The 15295-nt window shown below is 65.3% G+C and overlaps 1 protein-coding gene across 2 annotated transcripts; it reads left to right on the top strand.

Annotated features, from left to right (window-relative positions):
• On the top strand, nucleotides 1–14887 carry LOC134168225 (signal transducer and activator of transcription 5B). Of its 2 annotated transcripts, XM_062627673.1 has the most exons (19): nucleotides 1–118; nucleotides 9598–9735; nucleotides 9830–9986; nucleotides 10071–10160; nucleotides 10279–10453; nucleotides 10548–10678; nucleotides 10754–10905; nucleotides 10974–11129; nucleotides 11229–11408; nucleotides 11534–11621; nucleotides 11751–11873; nucleotides 11958–12050; nucleotides 12169–12375; nucleotides 12652–12746; nucleotides 12815–12945; nucleotides 13134–13304; nucleotides 13504–13555; nucleotides 13851–13958; nucleotides 14027–14887. In XM_062627673.1, the coding sequence occupies exons 2-19, from the start codon at nucleotides 9608–9610 to the stop codon at nucleotides 14151–14153; spliced, it is 2364 nt and encodes a 787-aa protein (XP_062483657.1). In that variant the 5' UTR covers nucleotides 1–118; nucleotides 9598–9607; the 3' UTR covers nucleotides 14154–14887. The 2 variants fall into 2 exon arrangements, with proteins under 2 accessions (XP_062483657.1, XP_062483658.1); XM_062627674.1 differs by lacking the exon at nucleotides 1–118 and having other exon boundaries at nucleotides 13134–13289.
• Nucleotides 14888–15295: the final 408 nt, after the last annotated feature.

Genomic DNA, 15295 nt, shown 5'->3' with positions numbered 1-15295 from the left:
CGGGCCGGGGCGGGCACAGGAGCGGCGGCGGCGGCGGCCGGAGGGGGCAGAGCGGCGGCGGAGCCGAGAGCCGAGAGCCGCCGGAGCAGCGGAGCCGGAGCCGCCGCCGCGGCCGCAGGTAGGGACGGGAGCGGGGCCCCCGACAGGAACCGGGACCGGGGCCGGGGTTGGTTTCGCTTTCCGCTGCCGGGCGGGGGGCGGTGGGGCCGGGCCCGGGGGCACCTGGAGGGGGAGGCGGCCGGGTGGCGGAGCTCGGTGCCTTCTGCCCCCGTCGGTAAATACCGGGGTGTTTCGGAGTCCCGGCCGGTCGGGGGGCGCTGCGGTGGCGGGGCCGGGCCGCGGCCTGGCTGCGGGCGGCCGGAGAGGGGGGGGGCCGCGCAGGTGCGGGCAGGGCCGCGGGGCCCCCCCTCTGCTCCCGGCGGGGAAGAGCGGACTTTGCGCGGGCCGCGGCGGGGCCGTCCCGGGGCGGGGGCGCTCGAAGCCGCGGCGGAGCGGGGCCGGTTCCCGGTACCCCGGGCCGGGCCCTGGCGGAGCGGCGGCCCGGGGGTGGTGGGGGGGGTCCCGCAGGCGGGGAGCGGGGTCCCCCGTGCCGGCCCTGGGACGTTGCGCGGCTCCGCGGCGCGGGGCAGAGCCGAGGGCGGGTGGAAAACGTTGCCGGGAGCGGTGACACCGCGGGGACGGCGGCGCCCGGTGGCCTTTCACCCAGCGCGGGCCGGGCCTGGGGCCGGTGGGGCCGGGGCCACCTGTCCCGGTGGATTCGGAGCTGTCAGGGCTCCGTGCCCAGCGCTGGGCTCGCACCAGGCCGGGATCCCCGCAGCTCCACACCGCGGCGGCTGCGGGACCCCCGCGCCCGGCTCATGTGGGCGCCGGCACCCGCCTGGCTCTGCAGGGGGGACAGGCAGTGACAACAAGTGACTTGTCCGCAGGGTTTGGGGCGCATCCTGCAGCGCACAGCACCGCAGCGTGGCTCACCCATGGCAGGGACACTGCGCACAAAGTCCCCGCACACCTTGCTGCAGCACGGTGCTCCTGGCTCATGCTGCCTGCGCCCACCCCGGCGTTCCCAACGGCATCGCAGCCATCCACATCCATGGAGGAGGCCGTTGTGTGCGCCACGGGGATGGTCTGCAGAGCCCAGCCACCACCGCGGGCACAAGGAACCAGCCCTGCACTGCAGGAGCTTTGCCCCCTCTTCAGAGGGAGGCTCTGTGGCCGGGAGGGCCGGTGCCTGCTGTGGGGCTCTCTTCTGAGGCTGAGGTTGGGTTTGTGCCAGTGCAGTGATCCCATAGCGGAGCTTTGCCTGGTGCTGCCCTGTCCATGTGGCTCTGGGCAAGGGGGAGGCACTGGGGGTGTTGGGGTCACCTGCCTGTGGGTGGCTGCAGCAAGCCCTGATGTGCCCGAAGCCTGTCCTGACATGGCTCCTGGGTCCTTGAGGTGCTGGGTATGAGGATGGAGCCCAACTCCCTGGCTTTTGGTTCTATAACTATCCCTGGAGAGCGTGGCTTGCCACGGGGCCGGGAGGGCCATGCCGTGCTGTGCTGCGTGAGCAGGCCCATGGAGGAGGAGCTCTGGTGCAGCTTGAGAGGTGCCAACAGCCCATGCCTGGGGACACGGGAGAGCAGGGCTGGGAACGGGGCGTGACGGGCGGCTGTCACCCCTCTGGTGTCCTCCCTTGGCATCTGTCACTAGAGCCGCCGCGCTGGCTTCTGTGCGCCGGCCTTGTCCCGGGGCTGATGCTTCAGGGCAGGATGAGGGATGCTGGTGCTGCGGACAGGGAGCTGCAGCTGGGGATGCTTGGCACAGGGTTGCATGGAGCCTCTGGCGGGACCTTCCCCTTCACTGCAGGGGAAGTGCTGACTCCAGCGGGGCTGCGAGGTCCTCGCCGTGGGGTTTCCCAGCTCGCTCTCGAGTGATAGCAAAACCCAGATACTCTGCGTGCGAAAAATCCCTGCTCCTTGTACTCCTCCACGGCGTGGGCAGCGAGTGGTGACTGTGCTGTGCTGAGTACAGTGAAGTGGCCCCATCAGCTGGGAAATGACTTTCTGCTTTGTGAGGAATTACTGTAAGTCAGGCTGCACTCCATGGGCAGCCCCGGGGTCAAGCAGGACCTCCCCCCCATCCCCATCCCCATCCCCTGCATGTCCGTGCTGCCCTCGGAGCAGCCTCCACATTACGGGGCCGAATGCACCGCAGTGGCTGTGGGGCAGAGGCAGGGGGTCACCAGTCCCCACCTCGCCGGGTCAGGATTCAGCTCTGTGGTGGCACAGGCAGCTCCGGCATGCTCGGGAGAAGTCGCCTCGACAGCTGTGCTGTTCCTGTGGCGTGCCTTTCCTTTCATGGGGTGTCTATTTTGCAACCCCCAAGTGTTTTGATCCCGGGAGGAAGGGGGCGGGGGTGTTTACCCTGGCACCATGTGGCCGGCGCAGGGATCCAAGCGGTGCTGGGCATGCCTGCGTGGTACATGCAGCAACAGTTCTAGCAACATCTGCTGGCTGATAAAAGGTAGGCTGCTGTGAGCCGCTTCTCCCGCCGCATTGGGAAGTGTCGAGGGGGAGGCACAGCCGAGCGCGGCTTCCTGGCGATAGGGCTGAGCTGACTTGCTGATAAAGCAGAAGCCACCCATCTGCCTGCACCAGAGGGGCCGGGAGCGCCGGCGGCTCGCAGGTGGGAGCGCTCCGTGCGCTGTGCTCCGCCGCCCCGGCCCGGTACCGGCGATGCTCTGCCCGGCGGCCGTGGGGCTGTAACCGAGCCGTGCCATGGGCACGACCGCGCTCCCTGTTGGAGCAGTCGCCGGTGAGTTTTGCAATCTCCGTTTTCGCTGCAACTGAGGCGTCTTTGTGGTGTTAGGAGAGATAAACGCTGGGTTCAGAGCGCGGGGAGGGGACTGGGGCTGGGGCAGCGCTCGGTGCTGCCCCGCGGCACTGGGGCACACGGTGTCTGGTGCCTGGTCCCTGGCTGCCTGCAGAGCTCTCGGCAGAGCAAGCGGCTCTGGCTGGCGGTATCTGAGCCCCGGAGCAGCTGTAAACCGATCGCTGCCCCGTTTGGTGCTAACGCTGGGGCTGGCACGGCCGCCGCGCTCCGGCACGCTCCATGGGTGACCCCAGCGCTGACCGGAGCCTTTGGGTGCGCTCAGGGGGGGTGCTCGTGGTGCAGCCGGCACCGGGGGCTCTGCCCTGCCCCGGCACTGCCAGCGGCTGCTGCTGCTCCTGGGCCTGCGGAGCGCATCCTGGGCCAGGAAAGCCAAACCCCAGCTCTCCCGCCTGGATGTGCTGTGCCCGTTAGGGATGAACGCTGTGTGTGAGCCTGGCCGGGTCTGGCTGGGATTTACCTGCTCTGAAGGAGGTTTTTCTGCAGAAACCATTGGTGGTTTGGGTTTTTAATTCCCATTCTGAGCAGTCCTCCCTCCTGCCGGTGTCCCTGCGGGTCTGTGTGCCCCCTCTTCCGGAGGCAAGGCTTTACCCTCCCTCCCTTCTGCTCTGCTGACCCATGCGAGAGCATCGCTGTGCATGGAGCTGCTGCAGCACAAACGCCGGCACCCAGTGGCTGTGAATAGCCTGGAGGGGATGCAGGGGCTGCTCTGGGGGTCCTGCCTGTCCTCATGGTGCCTGACAGCACTTGGCCTGGGCCCTGCCCTGCCAAACATGAGGGTGTGAGGGTCTGCTTGCAGCGTGGTCGGTGCCTCCTCCCCAGGCTGTCAGTGGTGTCCCTCTGCCTGTCCCCAGATGCCCATGCCATGGTGTGCCTGCTGTCCCATGGATGCCCGTGCCATGGTGTGCCTGCTGTCCCATGGGATGCTTGTGCCATGGTGTGCCTGCTGTCCCATGGATGCCCGTGCCATGGTGTGCCTGCTGTCCCATGGATGCCCGTGCCATGGTGTGCCTGCTGTCCCATGGATGCCCGTGCCATGGTGTGCCTGCTGTCCCATGGATGCCCGTGCCATGATGTGCCTGCTGTCCCATGGGATGCTTGTGCCAGTGGCAGGGGTGGCTCCTGCACATCCTAACCCGCAGAGAGCACCAATGTACAGTGGCCGGAGGGGATGGATGCGGCCGGAGAAGTGCTGTTGCTGCCTGTGCTGCCCACACGGGTCCTGCTCTGCAAATCCACCCTGGCCGGCAGCTGGATTAGTGGGATTGTGTGTGCTCCCTGGAGCGCACCAGAGAAAATGAAATTGTGTCTCCAGACCCCAGTCAGGACTAATTCGATGCTGAAATGAGCTTAATCCTCAGGTCCTTCCAACCAACCCATCCCTCCTGTGCTGCTGCTGGTCTGAGCAGGGATTAGTGGTGAGCCCAGGGCTGTGCTGGAGGCAGGCTCGGTGCCGGAGCCGTGCTGGGGTGTCTGCAGGGTCCCCAGGGGGTGGCTGGCTTGCTGGAAGGATGAACAAGGTGCAGGGGCTTCTCCCTTGTCCTGGATCTCCCTGTCCCATTCTTATGCCTGAAGCTGCTGCCCCATCAGTGGGGAGGGTCACTGGGAGCCCATCACCTCCCTGCCTTTCCTCAGGGCTGCATGTGGGGTTCTTTGCTCCTGGGATGGAGGCTGCGGCTGGATCTCCCCTGTTTCTGCAGTGGTGTGAGGGTTACAGGGGAGCTAAAATTCCTTCTTCAAGTGCCCTGGCACGTGGTGGCTGTGTCCCCATGGAGCTGGGATGCTGTGGGTGGGCAGTGCCATGGCCAGGCCTCCCTAATCCTGGCTGTGGGCTTGGTAGGGATGGCACCGGCGCTGGCGAGGATGGGACTCCCCATGGTGGGTATCCTGTGGGATGCACACTGGACTCATGCCCATGGGTGCCGGGTGGGTGCTCAGTGCTGCCGGTGTCCTGCCACTGGTGCCTGCGCCAGCACCATGCTCCCTGCTCTGGGGCGGCTCTCGGTGCACTGGGGTGGATTCCTCTCGCTGTCCCAGCCCCTGGATTTGGGGGGTTTGGCTGGGATTTCACCGGGTGTTTTGGTGGCTTGGCTTTGACGCCTTTCTGGGCCCCTGCTCGGAAGGGAAAATCCGAAGAGAGGTGGAAACCCTTTCCCAAGGGCAGCAAATGCCAGCGGGCAGGTTCAGCCCCAGGCTCATGGCATCTCCACCTCCGTGTGGGGCTGGTTTCTCCCAGGCAGCATCGGGCTCTGTGTGGAGTTTCCCTGTTCCTGTCATGGTGCAAGTTCCCCATTTGTGGCTCCCCGGATGCGTGGCCGCTCCTGGCACTGCCGGCCCCAGCTCTGCCCACCCGCAGCAGCGCCCATTGCCCCTGCTCCCAGCGCTCACGTTGTGCTTCAGAACCAGCCGTGCCTCTGCCATGGGCCCCTCGCAGTGGCCGTGGTGGTTTGCAGTGGGGGCCGGGGGCTGTGGGTTGCTCCCTCCCCGATGCTGCTGGGCAGAAGCAGAGGCCACGCAAAACCCATCAAAGCACGGCGCTGGCAGCAGGGGCTCCCCTCCCGCGCTGCTGCCTCCCATCCCAAGGCTGGAAACCGCAGGCAGGCACAAGCCGGGCGAGCTGCCCCGCTCCCAGCCCTGCAGCCCCCTCACCGGGGCACCGGTGCTCCTGGTGCCGTGTGGTGCCGATGGGTCCAGCCCATCTCCCCCTGTGCTGAGCTCCTGCCTCGGTCCCTGGGGTCCCATCCCACCCGCTGTGGCTGTGCCTGGCTCCAGGGATGAGCATGGACCGGGTCCAGCTCTGCTGCTCGGTGCTGGAGGAAGCTGCCAGCAGCCCGGGGCTGGCTGCCCTGCGCAGGCAGCTGACATGTTGGAAGGAAATAGCTGCTCTCCTCTCCTTCCTGTAGCACAGAGCCGGCGAAACGGCCAGCCCGGAGCCGCCGTGGGGCTGGGGCGCCGCAGCGGTGCATGGGGCAGAGCCGTGCGGGACCCCCCCCGGTGAGTGCAGTTGGAGCCAAGCTGGGGCTGCGGTTCCGGTGCCCCGGAGGAGCTGGAACGTGCCGAGCCCCGGGGCTCCTGTGCATGGGGGAGCTCTGGCTGGAGCGGCCATGGCTCTTTTGGGCTTATTGGGTGAGTGGGGGGGGGTCCTCTGTGCCCCCCGCTGCAGGGCAGGATGCGGTGCAGAGGCACTCGCTGCTTGCAGTGGGCAGGCCACGTGTCAGGGGGGCCCCCCGCTGGGATCTTGTTAAGGGGGGCATTGGGAGCACTGTGAGCTCCAGCTGGTCCCCTGGGATGGGGCAGGGGAGGGGTGTCTGTGTTGGGGGATGCGGAGTCCTTCTGTGGGTGCCAGCACTGCCATTGCTGGGGCCCAGCTGGGGCTGGATCCTGCTTGGGGCTGCCCTTCCTGTGGGGCACAGGATGCCCTCCCACCGGGGCTGCGGGGGGGGGGGTACGACAGTAGCAGAGCTCCCCCCCCATAGCTCCATAGCGCTGGGTCCAGCCCTGCCGCTGCGAGCGGGGCCGGCTCTGACCTGGAAGCGATCGCGGGCTCCCGGTGGTGCCGAGGAACCCCGTGTCCGAGCGTTCACTGCGGCGGCTGCGGCCCGGTACCGGCACCGCGCGGAGCCCCGGGCAATGGGAACGGGCACTGCGGGAGCCGCGGAGGGGCTGCGGGGGCCGGGGTGCGGGAGCGGAGAGGCTGCGGCCGGGACCCTTTGCTGTGGCACCGCTGCAGCTTTGCCTGGCTCTCAGCCCCTGCCTGGCCGTGCCAGTGCCAGGGTGTCCTGCCTGTGGGGAGATCCCGAGTGGCTGCGTGCTGTGAGCATCCCCAGTGCATGCAGTGAGCATCCCCAGTGCATGCAATGAGCATTCCCCAGTGTATGCAGTGAGCGTCCTGCAGTGCATGCAGTGTGCATCCCACAGTGCATGCAATGAGCATCCCGCAGTGAATGCCGTGAGCGTGCTGCAGTGATCACAGTGAGCACCCTGCTGTGCATGCAGTGTGCATCCTGCGGTGAATGCAGTGAGCAGCCTGCAGTGAACACAGTGAGCATCCTTCAGTGAATGCAGTGAGCAGCCTGCAGTGAACACAGCGTGCAGCCTGCGGTGAATGCAGTGAGCATTCCCCCAGTGCATGCAGTGAGCAGCCTGCAGTGAACACAGCGTGCATCCTGCAGTGAATGCAGTGAGCATTCCCCCAGTGCATGCAGTGAGCAGCCTGCAGTGAATGCAGTGAATGCAGTGAGCATTCCCCCAGTGCATGCAGTGAGCAGCCTGCAGTGCATGCAGTGAGCATTCCTCCAGTGCATGCAGTGAGCAGCCTGCAGTGAATGCAGTGTGCATCCTGCGGCGAATGCAGTCAGCATTCCCCCAGTGCATGCGGTGAGCAGCCTGCAGTGCATGCAGTGAGCAGCCTGCAGTGAATGCAGTGAGCATTCCTCCAGTGCATGCAGTGAGCAGCCTGCAGTGAATGCAGTGTGCATCCTGCAGTGCATGCAGTGAGCATCCTGCGGCGAATGCAGTCAGCATTCCCCCAGTGCATGCAGTGAGCAGCCTGCAGTGAATGCAGTGAGCACCCTGCAGTGCATGCAGTGAGCATTCCCCCAGTGCATGCAGTGAGCAGCCTGCGGTGAATGCAGTGAGCATTCCCCCAGTGCATGCAGTGAGCAGCCTGCAGTGAACGCAGTGTGCATCCTGCAGCGAATGCAGTCAGCATTCCCCCAGTGCATGCAGTGAGCAGCCTGCAGTGAATGCAGTGTGCATCCTGCGGCGAATGCAGTCAGCATTCCCCCCGTGCATGCAGTGAGCAGCCTGCAGTGAATGCAGTGAGCATGCAGCGGCCCTGGGCAGGCGCTGCCGGTGCTCAGGCTCTGCCGTGCCCGCGGCGCGTGGAAGGAGCTGCTGCCAGCCTCGCCCTGTGAGGCACTTCCCTCCCTGTGTCATGGCACAGGCGCTGCCACGGCTGGGACATGCCGCGTTTGCCGCTCCGCAGGCGATAAGTCACCGGTGAGCGCGTTGCTGTGGCTTGTTGAGTTGCCGCTGGTTAACCAAGCTGCAGTAATGGGTGGGTTATAGCTCACTGCCAGCAAGTAAATGCAAAGTAGCTTAAACCACTGCAATTATCTGTCTCTTGCAGTCGTTTGAGCGCGCCTGTGGCCGGCGGCTGCAGTGTGGCTGACCCGGGGTAACGTGTGACGCTGCAGCAGCACTGCCCATCGGTGCCGGGGTGCTGCGTGTCCCCTGGTGAAGGCTGCAGTGATGCTGCCTTGCCTTCCGCCAGGTTCCCTGGCAGCAGTGCCTGCACTCCGGCTCCCCGGCCGGCCCCAGCTGAGCGCGGTGTGTGCCGCTCGCCGTGGCAGCAGCCTCAGCCTCGTTGCTTAACAACCCACTGGAGTGGAATGGGAAGTGTGTTGTCACTGCGAGATGGGAAGCGATCACCATTTTCTCAGGGCAGTGCTTGTTTGCTGTGTCCCTGTGATGGCCCTGCTGTGCCGGGGACTTTGGTCATCGGTGGCGTGGTGGCCGTGGCCATTCCGCTCTGCTCTGCTGGGGCAGGTTCTCACCAATGCCCCTTAGGAGCATCTGCAGTTTCTAACCACCAGCAGCATCCCGTGTCAGCCATCCTGCCTTCGCTTCCCTCCTTCCCTCCTTTTTTATGCCTCCCCAAGTGCCTCCTCGCCAGCAGGATTTCCAACTTGGTGATTTCTGGGAATGTGGAAATGTTCCTCCCTTTTTATAGGGGAAAAATTCATTTTTAGCCAAACCTCGGTTATTGTTCCTCTTCCTGCGTAGGGCTCAGGGGTTCTGCTCGTGGCTGCTCTGCTTGGACCCGCTGCCTCCATCCCCTGCTGCGTGCCCCTGCCACAGTCCCTGCTTGTGTCTGTCCAGTGCAGTCACTGCATCCCGCGGGGGCACAGCCTGGCACCTCCAGAGGACATTAAATCCCGAGTGGTTTGGGTGTAATGAGCCACTGTTCATTGCTCCATCCTCAATGTGAGGGGCTGTGAGCCCCCCAGGCCCTCCCTGATCCCTCCCCATTGCGTCGCCCTCAGGTCGTTGTCCAGGCACCACCAAGCTGTAGATACAACAGCAGCCAGGGATGCTCCAGCATTCCATAGGTGCTCTCCCTGGCTGTCCCTTCTCCCTGCTTGCTCCATGTGAGCCAGGGACCGGATCCGCATGAAGTGGGGGATCTGTCAGTGCTTCTGCACGGAGCCAGCACCACCCCAGTGCTTGCTTGGGGAAGCTGTGCTCTGAGCAGCATCTCCCCCGTGGCACTGGTGCACGGGGCAGTGGGACCAGGGACCCGTCGAGGTGCCACATGAGCCTTTGGGGCCGGGTCTGCTCCTGCCCAGTGCCAGGGTGTGGGCAGGAGCCGGGTGAGCGCAGGGTGTGGGGGGGGCCCTGCTCTGCATCACTGTGGGTCCCTCAGCCCTCTTCCCGGCCCCGTTTCCTCATTCTCGTGGCCAGCGATGGCTGCGATCCCACGGCGAGAGGAAATGATTACCATGTGGAGAGGCAGCGCCGAGGCACGCTCATGGCCATGGCCCCCCCATGGAAAAGGGAAGGGGGGGTGGCTCAGAGCTGGGGTGCCCCATCCTTGCACCCCCCTTCCTTCGGCCGCTGGAAGCGGCTCCAGCAGCACCGGGGAACCTGCCAAGAGGGCTTCTGAGGGTGACCAGGGCTGGACCCCCCTCAACCCCCGTGGTGCTGTGATGGGCCCGTCTCCCGCAGGTGCTGAGCCATGGCCGTGTGGATCCAGGCGCAGCAGCTCCAGGGCGAAGCCCTGCGGCAGATGCAGGCGCTCTACGGGCAGCACTTCCCCATCGAGGTGCGGCACTACCTGTCGCAGTGGATCGAGAGCCAGGCGTGGTAGGTCAGCGGGTCCCTGCCTGCGGGGTGCCGGGCTCGGCAGCACCCACCTCTGGGGTGCCCCTGGTGCCACCGCTGTGCTCTGTGTGCGCAGGGACTCCATCGACCTCGACAACCCGCAGGAGAACGTGAAGGCGACGCAGCTGCTGGAGGGGCTGATCCAGGAGCTGCAGAAGAAGGCAGACCACCAAGTGGGTGAGGATGGCTTCCTGCTCAAGATCAAGCTGGGGCACTACGCCACGCAGCTGCAGGTGAATGGGGTGCTGCAAGCAGGGGCTGTGGGGCTACGGGTGCCCCTGCCCTGTGCCTGGCTCAGCTTTGTGCTCTCCCTGCAGAACACGTACGACCGGTGCCCCATGGAGCTGGTGCGGTGCATCCGGCACATCCTCTACCACGAGCAGCGGCTCGTGCGGGAGGCGAACAATGTGAGTGAGGCTATAGGGGGTCCTGGGGGGGGGGCTTCAGCACCGGGGTGATGGGAGCAGCGCTGAGGTTGGGGGATGCTTTGGGTCCCCTGCCCTTGATGAGTGCTCCCTGTTGCAGAGCCCCTCGCCGGCCGGCTCCTTGGTGGATGCCATGTCCCAGAAGCACCTGCAGATCAACCAGACCTTCGAGGAGCTGCGGCTCATCACGCAGGACTCGGAGAACGAGCTCAAGAAGCTGCAGCAGACACAGGAGTACTTCATCATCCAGTACCAGGAGAACATGCGCCTCCAAGGTGGGTGATGGAGGGATGATGGCGTGAGGGGGGGGGGGATGATGGGGCCAGGGTGCTGGTGGCACCATCCCTAACGCTGTGCCCTGTCCCCCAGCCCAGTTCTCCCAGCTTTCCCAGCTGGGTCCCCAGGAGCGCCTGTCACGGGAGACAACGCTGCAGCAGAAGAAGGCATCGCTGGAGGCCTGGCTGCACCGGGAGGCACAGACACTACAGCAGTACCGCGTGGTGAGTGCCGCCGTCCCTGCACGCCGCTGCCCCTGCCGCCGTCCCCACGGCCCCTGACACCCTCCTGCCCCGCAGGAACTGGCTGAGAAGCACCAGAAGACGCTGCAGCTGCTGCGCAAGCAGCAAATGACCATCCTGGACGATGAGCTCATCCAGTGGAAGCGTCGGCAGCAGCTGGCAGGGAACGGGGGGCCCCCCGAGGGCACCCTGGACGTGCTGCAGAGCTGGTGGGTGCTGGCACGGGATGCGGCGCGGTGCTGAGCCCCGGCGCGGTGCTGAGCCCCGCTGTCCTCAGGTGCGAGAAGCTGGCAGAGATCATCTGGCAGAACCGGCAGCAGATTCGCCGTGCTGAGCACTTGTGCCAGCAGCTGCCGATCCCGGGCCCGGTGGAGGAGATGCTGTCCGAGCTGAACGGCACCATCACCGACATCATCTCCGCGCTGGTGACCAGGTACCTGGGGGACTGGGGGGGGGGCTGGTTTGGGTCCGCTCTGCCAGCACCCCCATCCCCTTATCCTCCTTATTCCCCCTTATCCCTCTCTGCTCCCAGCACCTTCATCATCGAGAAGCAGCCCCCCCAGGTGCTGAAGACACAGACCAAGTTCGCGGCCACCGTGCGGCTCCTGGTGGGGGGAAAGCTGAACGTGCACATGAACCCCCCCCAGGTGAAGGCCACCATCATCAGCGAGCAGCAAGCCAAGGCCCTGCTGAAGAACGAGAGCACCCACAAGTAATGCCGGGGGCAAGGGATGTGTGTGTGTGTGGGGGAGACAAGGATGCAGGCAGCGAGAAGCTGGGGGCACAAAGGGGGCTGCACCCTGGTGATGCCCCTTATCCTGTGTGTTCCTGTGCCAGTGAGAGCAGCGGGGAGATCCTCAACAACTGCTGCGTGATGGAGTATCACCAGGCCACGGGGACGCTCAGCGCCCACTTCCGCAACATGGTGAGCGCCGCTGGTCCCCCTCTCCTGTCCCCTTGTGTCCCCATCTGTGCTGTACCCCCGCTGTGCTGTACCCCGGTGTCCCTCCACGTCCCCGTTCATCCCCTGTGCTCACCCCTTGTGTCCCCGCAGTCCCTGAAGCGGATCAAGCGCTCGGATCGCCGCGGGGCTGAGTCGGTGACGGAGGAGAAGTTCACCATCCTCTTCGAGTCCCAGTTCAGCGTTGGTGGCAACGAGCTGGTGTTCCAGGTGAAGGTAAAGCCACCGGGCAGGTCCCCTCTGCAGGGCGATGCTCTTGCAGTGCCCCACAGCCCATCCTGGTCTCCTTGCTCCCGGCAGACGCTGTCCCTGCCCGTGGTGGTCATCGTGCACGGGAGCCAGGACAACAACGCCACAGCCACCGTGCTCTGGGACAATGCCTTTGCTGAGCCCGTGAGTGCCATGGGGGGGACAGGACAGGCCCCATCCATGCTAGGGGGGGGCTGCAGGGCCTGGGCTCAGTGTCCCACTGGAGGCAGAGCTCGGCGCTGACCCTGCTCTGTGTCCCCAGGGCCGCGTGCCCTTTGCCGTGCCTGACAAGGTGCAGTGGCCGCAGCTGTGCGAGGCGCTCAACATGAAGTTCAAGGCGGAGGTGCAGAGCAGCCGCGGGCTCACCAAGGAGAACTTGGTGTTCCTGGCGCAGAAGCTCTTCAACAGCAGCAGCTCCCACCTGGAGGACTACAGCAGCACCACGGTGTCCTGGTCCCAGTTCAACCGGGTGAGCAGCCTGGGCTCTGCGCCGGGTGAGCTTGCACAGAGGGGCACAGGGGTGCTGGAGCCGTTTCTTGCATCTGGAGTGATGCAAAAACGAGATGGGAAGGCGTCACCTTCCTCTTTGGGTGCTGTAGGTCCTGCACAGGGGCTCTGCCTCCTTGGAGAGGCATTGCCGGTGCTCCCCAGGGCTGCTTTGGTGTCCCTGAGTCTCCACCGCTTGTGTTACTGAACAGCAGCCGGGAGGCTGAAGGACTTGCTCATTCTGTGGGAATCTCCACAGGAAAACCTGCCCGGGAGGAATTACACCTTCTGGCAGTGGTTTGACGGGGTCATGGAAGTGCTGAAGAAGCACCTGAAGCCGCACTGGAATGACGGGTAAGAGCTGCCCTGCGCCATGGTGCCCGGCGCCGAGTCCCGGCCCTGACGCCCTTCGCTCTGCCTAGGGCCATCCTGGGCTTCGTCAACAAGCAGCAGGCGCACGACCTGCTCATCAACAAGCCCGACGGGACCTTCCTGCTGCGGTTCAGCGACTCCGAGATCGGCGGCATCACCATCGCCTGGAAGTTCGACTCCTGTGAGTGCGCGCCGGGCGCCGGCCCCAATGGACCCAGCCTGGCCTTCAGTTGGGGCTTGGGGCTGCTGCTCCAGCACCTCCCGTCTCGGCTGCCAGGGGAGGGAGATGCCGTCCCGTGGTCAGCGTGGTCTCACAGCCTGTCCCCGCCGGCTCTGGGCGTCACCACGGTCCTCGCTCTTGTCTTCCAGCTGAGAGGATGTTCTGGAACCTGATGCCTTTCACCACCAGGGACTTCTCCATCCGCTCCCTGGCCGACCGCCTCGGAGACCTCAGTTACCTCATCTACGTGTTCCCCGACCGGCCCAAGGACGAGGTGTTCTCCAAGTACTACACGCCGGTTCTCTGTGAGTCCACGCCAGGTAGCGCTGCCCCTTTCCTCCACGTGTGTCCCTCTCCTCCGTGCATCCGCCTGGGCTGAGCCGGGGCTCACAGCATCGCTCTGCCCCGGTGCTGCATCCGGCCCTGCAGGGGCTCTGTAGCGTGAGCCCCCAGCCCCACTGCAGGCTGGTGGCAACGCACCGGCACCTCGGGGCCTGAGTGCTGCCTCCTTTCCTCCAGCTAAAGCCGTGGATGGATACGTGAAGCCACAGATCAAGCAAGTGGTGCCAGAGTAAGTCTGACCTGAAGGCTGGTCCCATGGGAGGGGCAGCCCAGGGCACCTCTGCTGTTAGGCCACGTTGGTGCTGAGCTGGCAACAGGGGAGAGGCACATGGCTGCAGCAGGGCTGTGTGTTCAATGGCAAGGCAGATGTCCCCCCTCACCATGCTGTCGTCTGGGGACCCTGCATCTTGAAACTGTTTGTGGGTGTGGGGTTTGGGTCCCCTCCCTGCTGGTTGGAGATGATGGGAATCCCCCCAGAGGGAGCCTGTCCTTGTAGCCGTGCTCATGAGCCTCCATCCCTGCAGGTTTGTCAACCCATCAGGTGATTCGACCCCTGGAGGGGCCACCTACATGGACCAGGCTCCCTCGCCCGCCGTCTGCTCCCAGCCCCATTACAACATGTACGCCCAGAAGTAGGTATCACGTCCCCTGTCCCCGTCGCGCCTCAACCGGTCCCCTCCTCACCCCCTGCCTCCCGCAGCCCCGATGCTGTCCTGGAACCTGAAGGTGACTTCGACCTGGAGGACACCATGGACGTGGCGAGGCACGTGGAGGAGCTGCTGCGGCGCCCCATGGACAGTCAGTGGATCCCGCACGCCCAGTCGTGACGGGCGGGTGCCCGGCGCTTCGGGGACTGTGCTGTGTTCGTGTCTCTGTGCCGGGGGGGCGGCGGATGGGCCCTGCCCCGCAGATTTGCTCTGTGCTGCCCCGAAATGCAGGCTGACGTCCGGCTCTTTGGTGTTTAAGCCCTTGTATAAACGGCAGCGGATTTGTCGCATGGTTTTTCCTGTATGTTCCTTTTTAAGAGGCCCAGCTTCGGCTTTCCGCTTCTGCAGGCACCGGCCCCACGGCCCCCCCTGCTCCCCACCGAGGGGCTGCGAGGGGAGGGGGCTGCAGAATGGCCTCAGGTTTGCTTTCGCAGTCGTCACTAAGAATGTACGTGTCGCCTTCTTGTTCTACCCCGTGGCTCCGCTCCCAGGGGGTTCTGTGGGTGCACAGGGCTCCGGCACGGGGCAGGGGGGCGATGGCTGGGGGTCCCCCCCTGGCCCGTGCTGGTGCTCTGCTCCACAGTGGTGGGGTCCCCTCCTGGACCTTGTCTCATCCTTTGGTCCCCCCAAGGATGGGGGAGCCCCTTTGACTCCCAGCTCAGCGTCGCCCTGTGGAGCCGGTGCAGGGCGCGAGGGCACCCAGCGAGAGCGGCCGGGTGCTTTTGGGGGGGGGGGAGCGGAATCCTCTGTCCCCCCCCCATCCCCTCACCTGACCGAGAAGCTCTGGGGTCCTGCCCATGTTATTTTTCTACCACAGAGTAAAATAAAGCACGGAATATTTTTGTAACACACAAGCTCTGGCTTTCACGCGTGTCTTGGGGAGGCGGCAGGGCCCTGCCATGGGGGGGGGGGGGGACGGACGCAGGAGCCCCTCGGCTGCATGCCCGGGGTGCAGGGGGTCCCTGAGTTGGGTACTGTGCAGTACCAGCCCTGCAGCCGGGCAGGTCCTGGGAGGGCTGTGGTTGGGGACCGCGTTTCTGGGGAGAAAACAAACCAAACCAGGCAAATTGCACTATTTTTGTGCCGGGGGGTGTGTGGGGGGGGTGCGCTCGGTTTTTACTCGCGATTTAACCGCCGGGGCGGGCGGGGCCGCTCCGGGTGTTTTGCAGAAGGGAGAAAACGAAAATAAAAGCGGGCGGAGCTGGCGGTCGCCCTCATTCGCCGTCATTTCTGCCGGAGGCGGAATAGCCCCGGGGGCTGTC

Source organism: Pezoporus occidentalis, unplaced genomic scaffold (genome assembly GCF_034315485.1).
Source record: "Pezoporus occidentalis ecotype Australia unplaced genomic scaffold, CSIRO_AGI_Poc_V1 ctg304, whole genome shotgun sequence".
In the NCBI taxonomy this organism is placed as follows: domain Eukaryota; kingdom Metazoa; phylum Chordata; class Aves; order Psittaciformes; family Psittacidae; genus Pezoporus; species Pezoporus occidentalis.
Note: the sequence above shows the minus strand (reverse complement) of the source record. Positions and strands in the feature narration are given on the sequence as shown.

Bases quoted from the DNA above. Each gene is read 5' to 3' on its own strand.
- LOC134168225 (XM_062627673.1), top strand. From the start codon at position 9,608: ATGGCCGTGTGGATCCAGGCGCAGCAGCTCCAGGGCGAAGCCCTGCGG. The intron at 9,736-9,829 runs GTAGGTCAGCGG...CTGTGTGCGCAG, and splicing joins TGGATCGAGAGCCAGGCGTG to GGACTCCATCGACCTCGACA. The intron at 10,454-10,547 runs GTGGGTGATGGA...CCTGTCCCCCAG, and splicing joins GGAGAACATGCGCCTCCAAG to CCCAGTTCTCCCAGCTTTCC.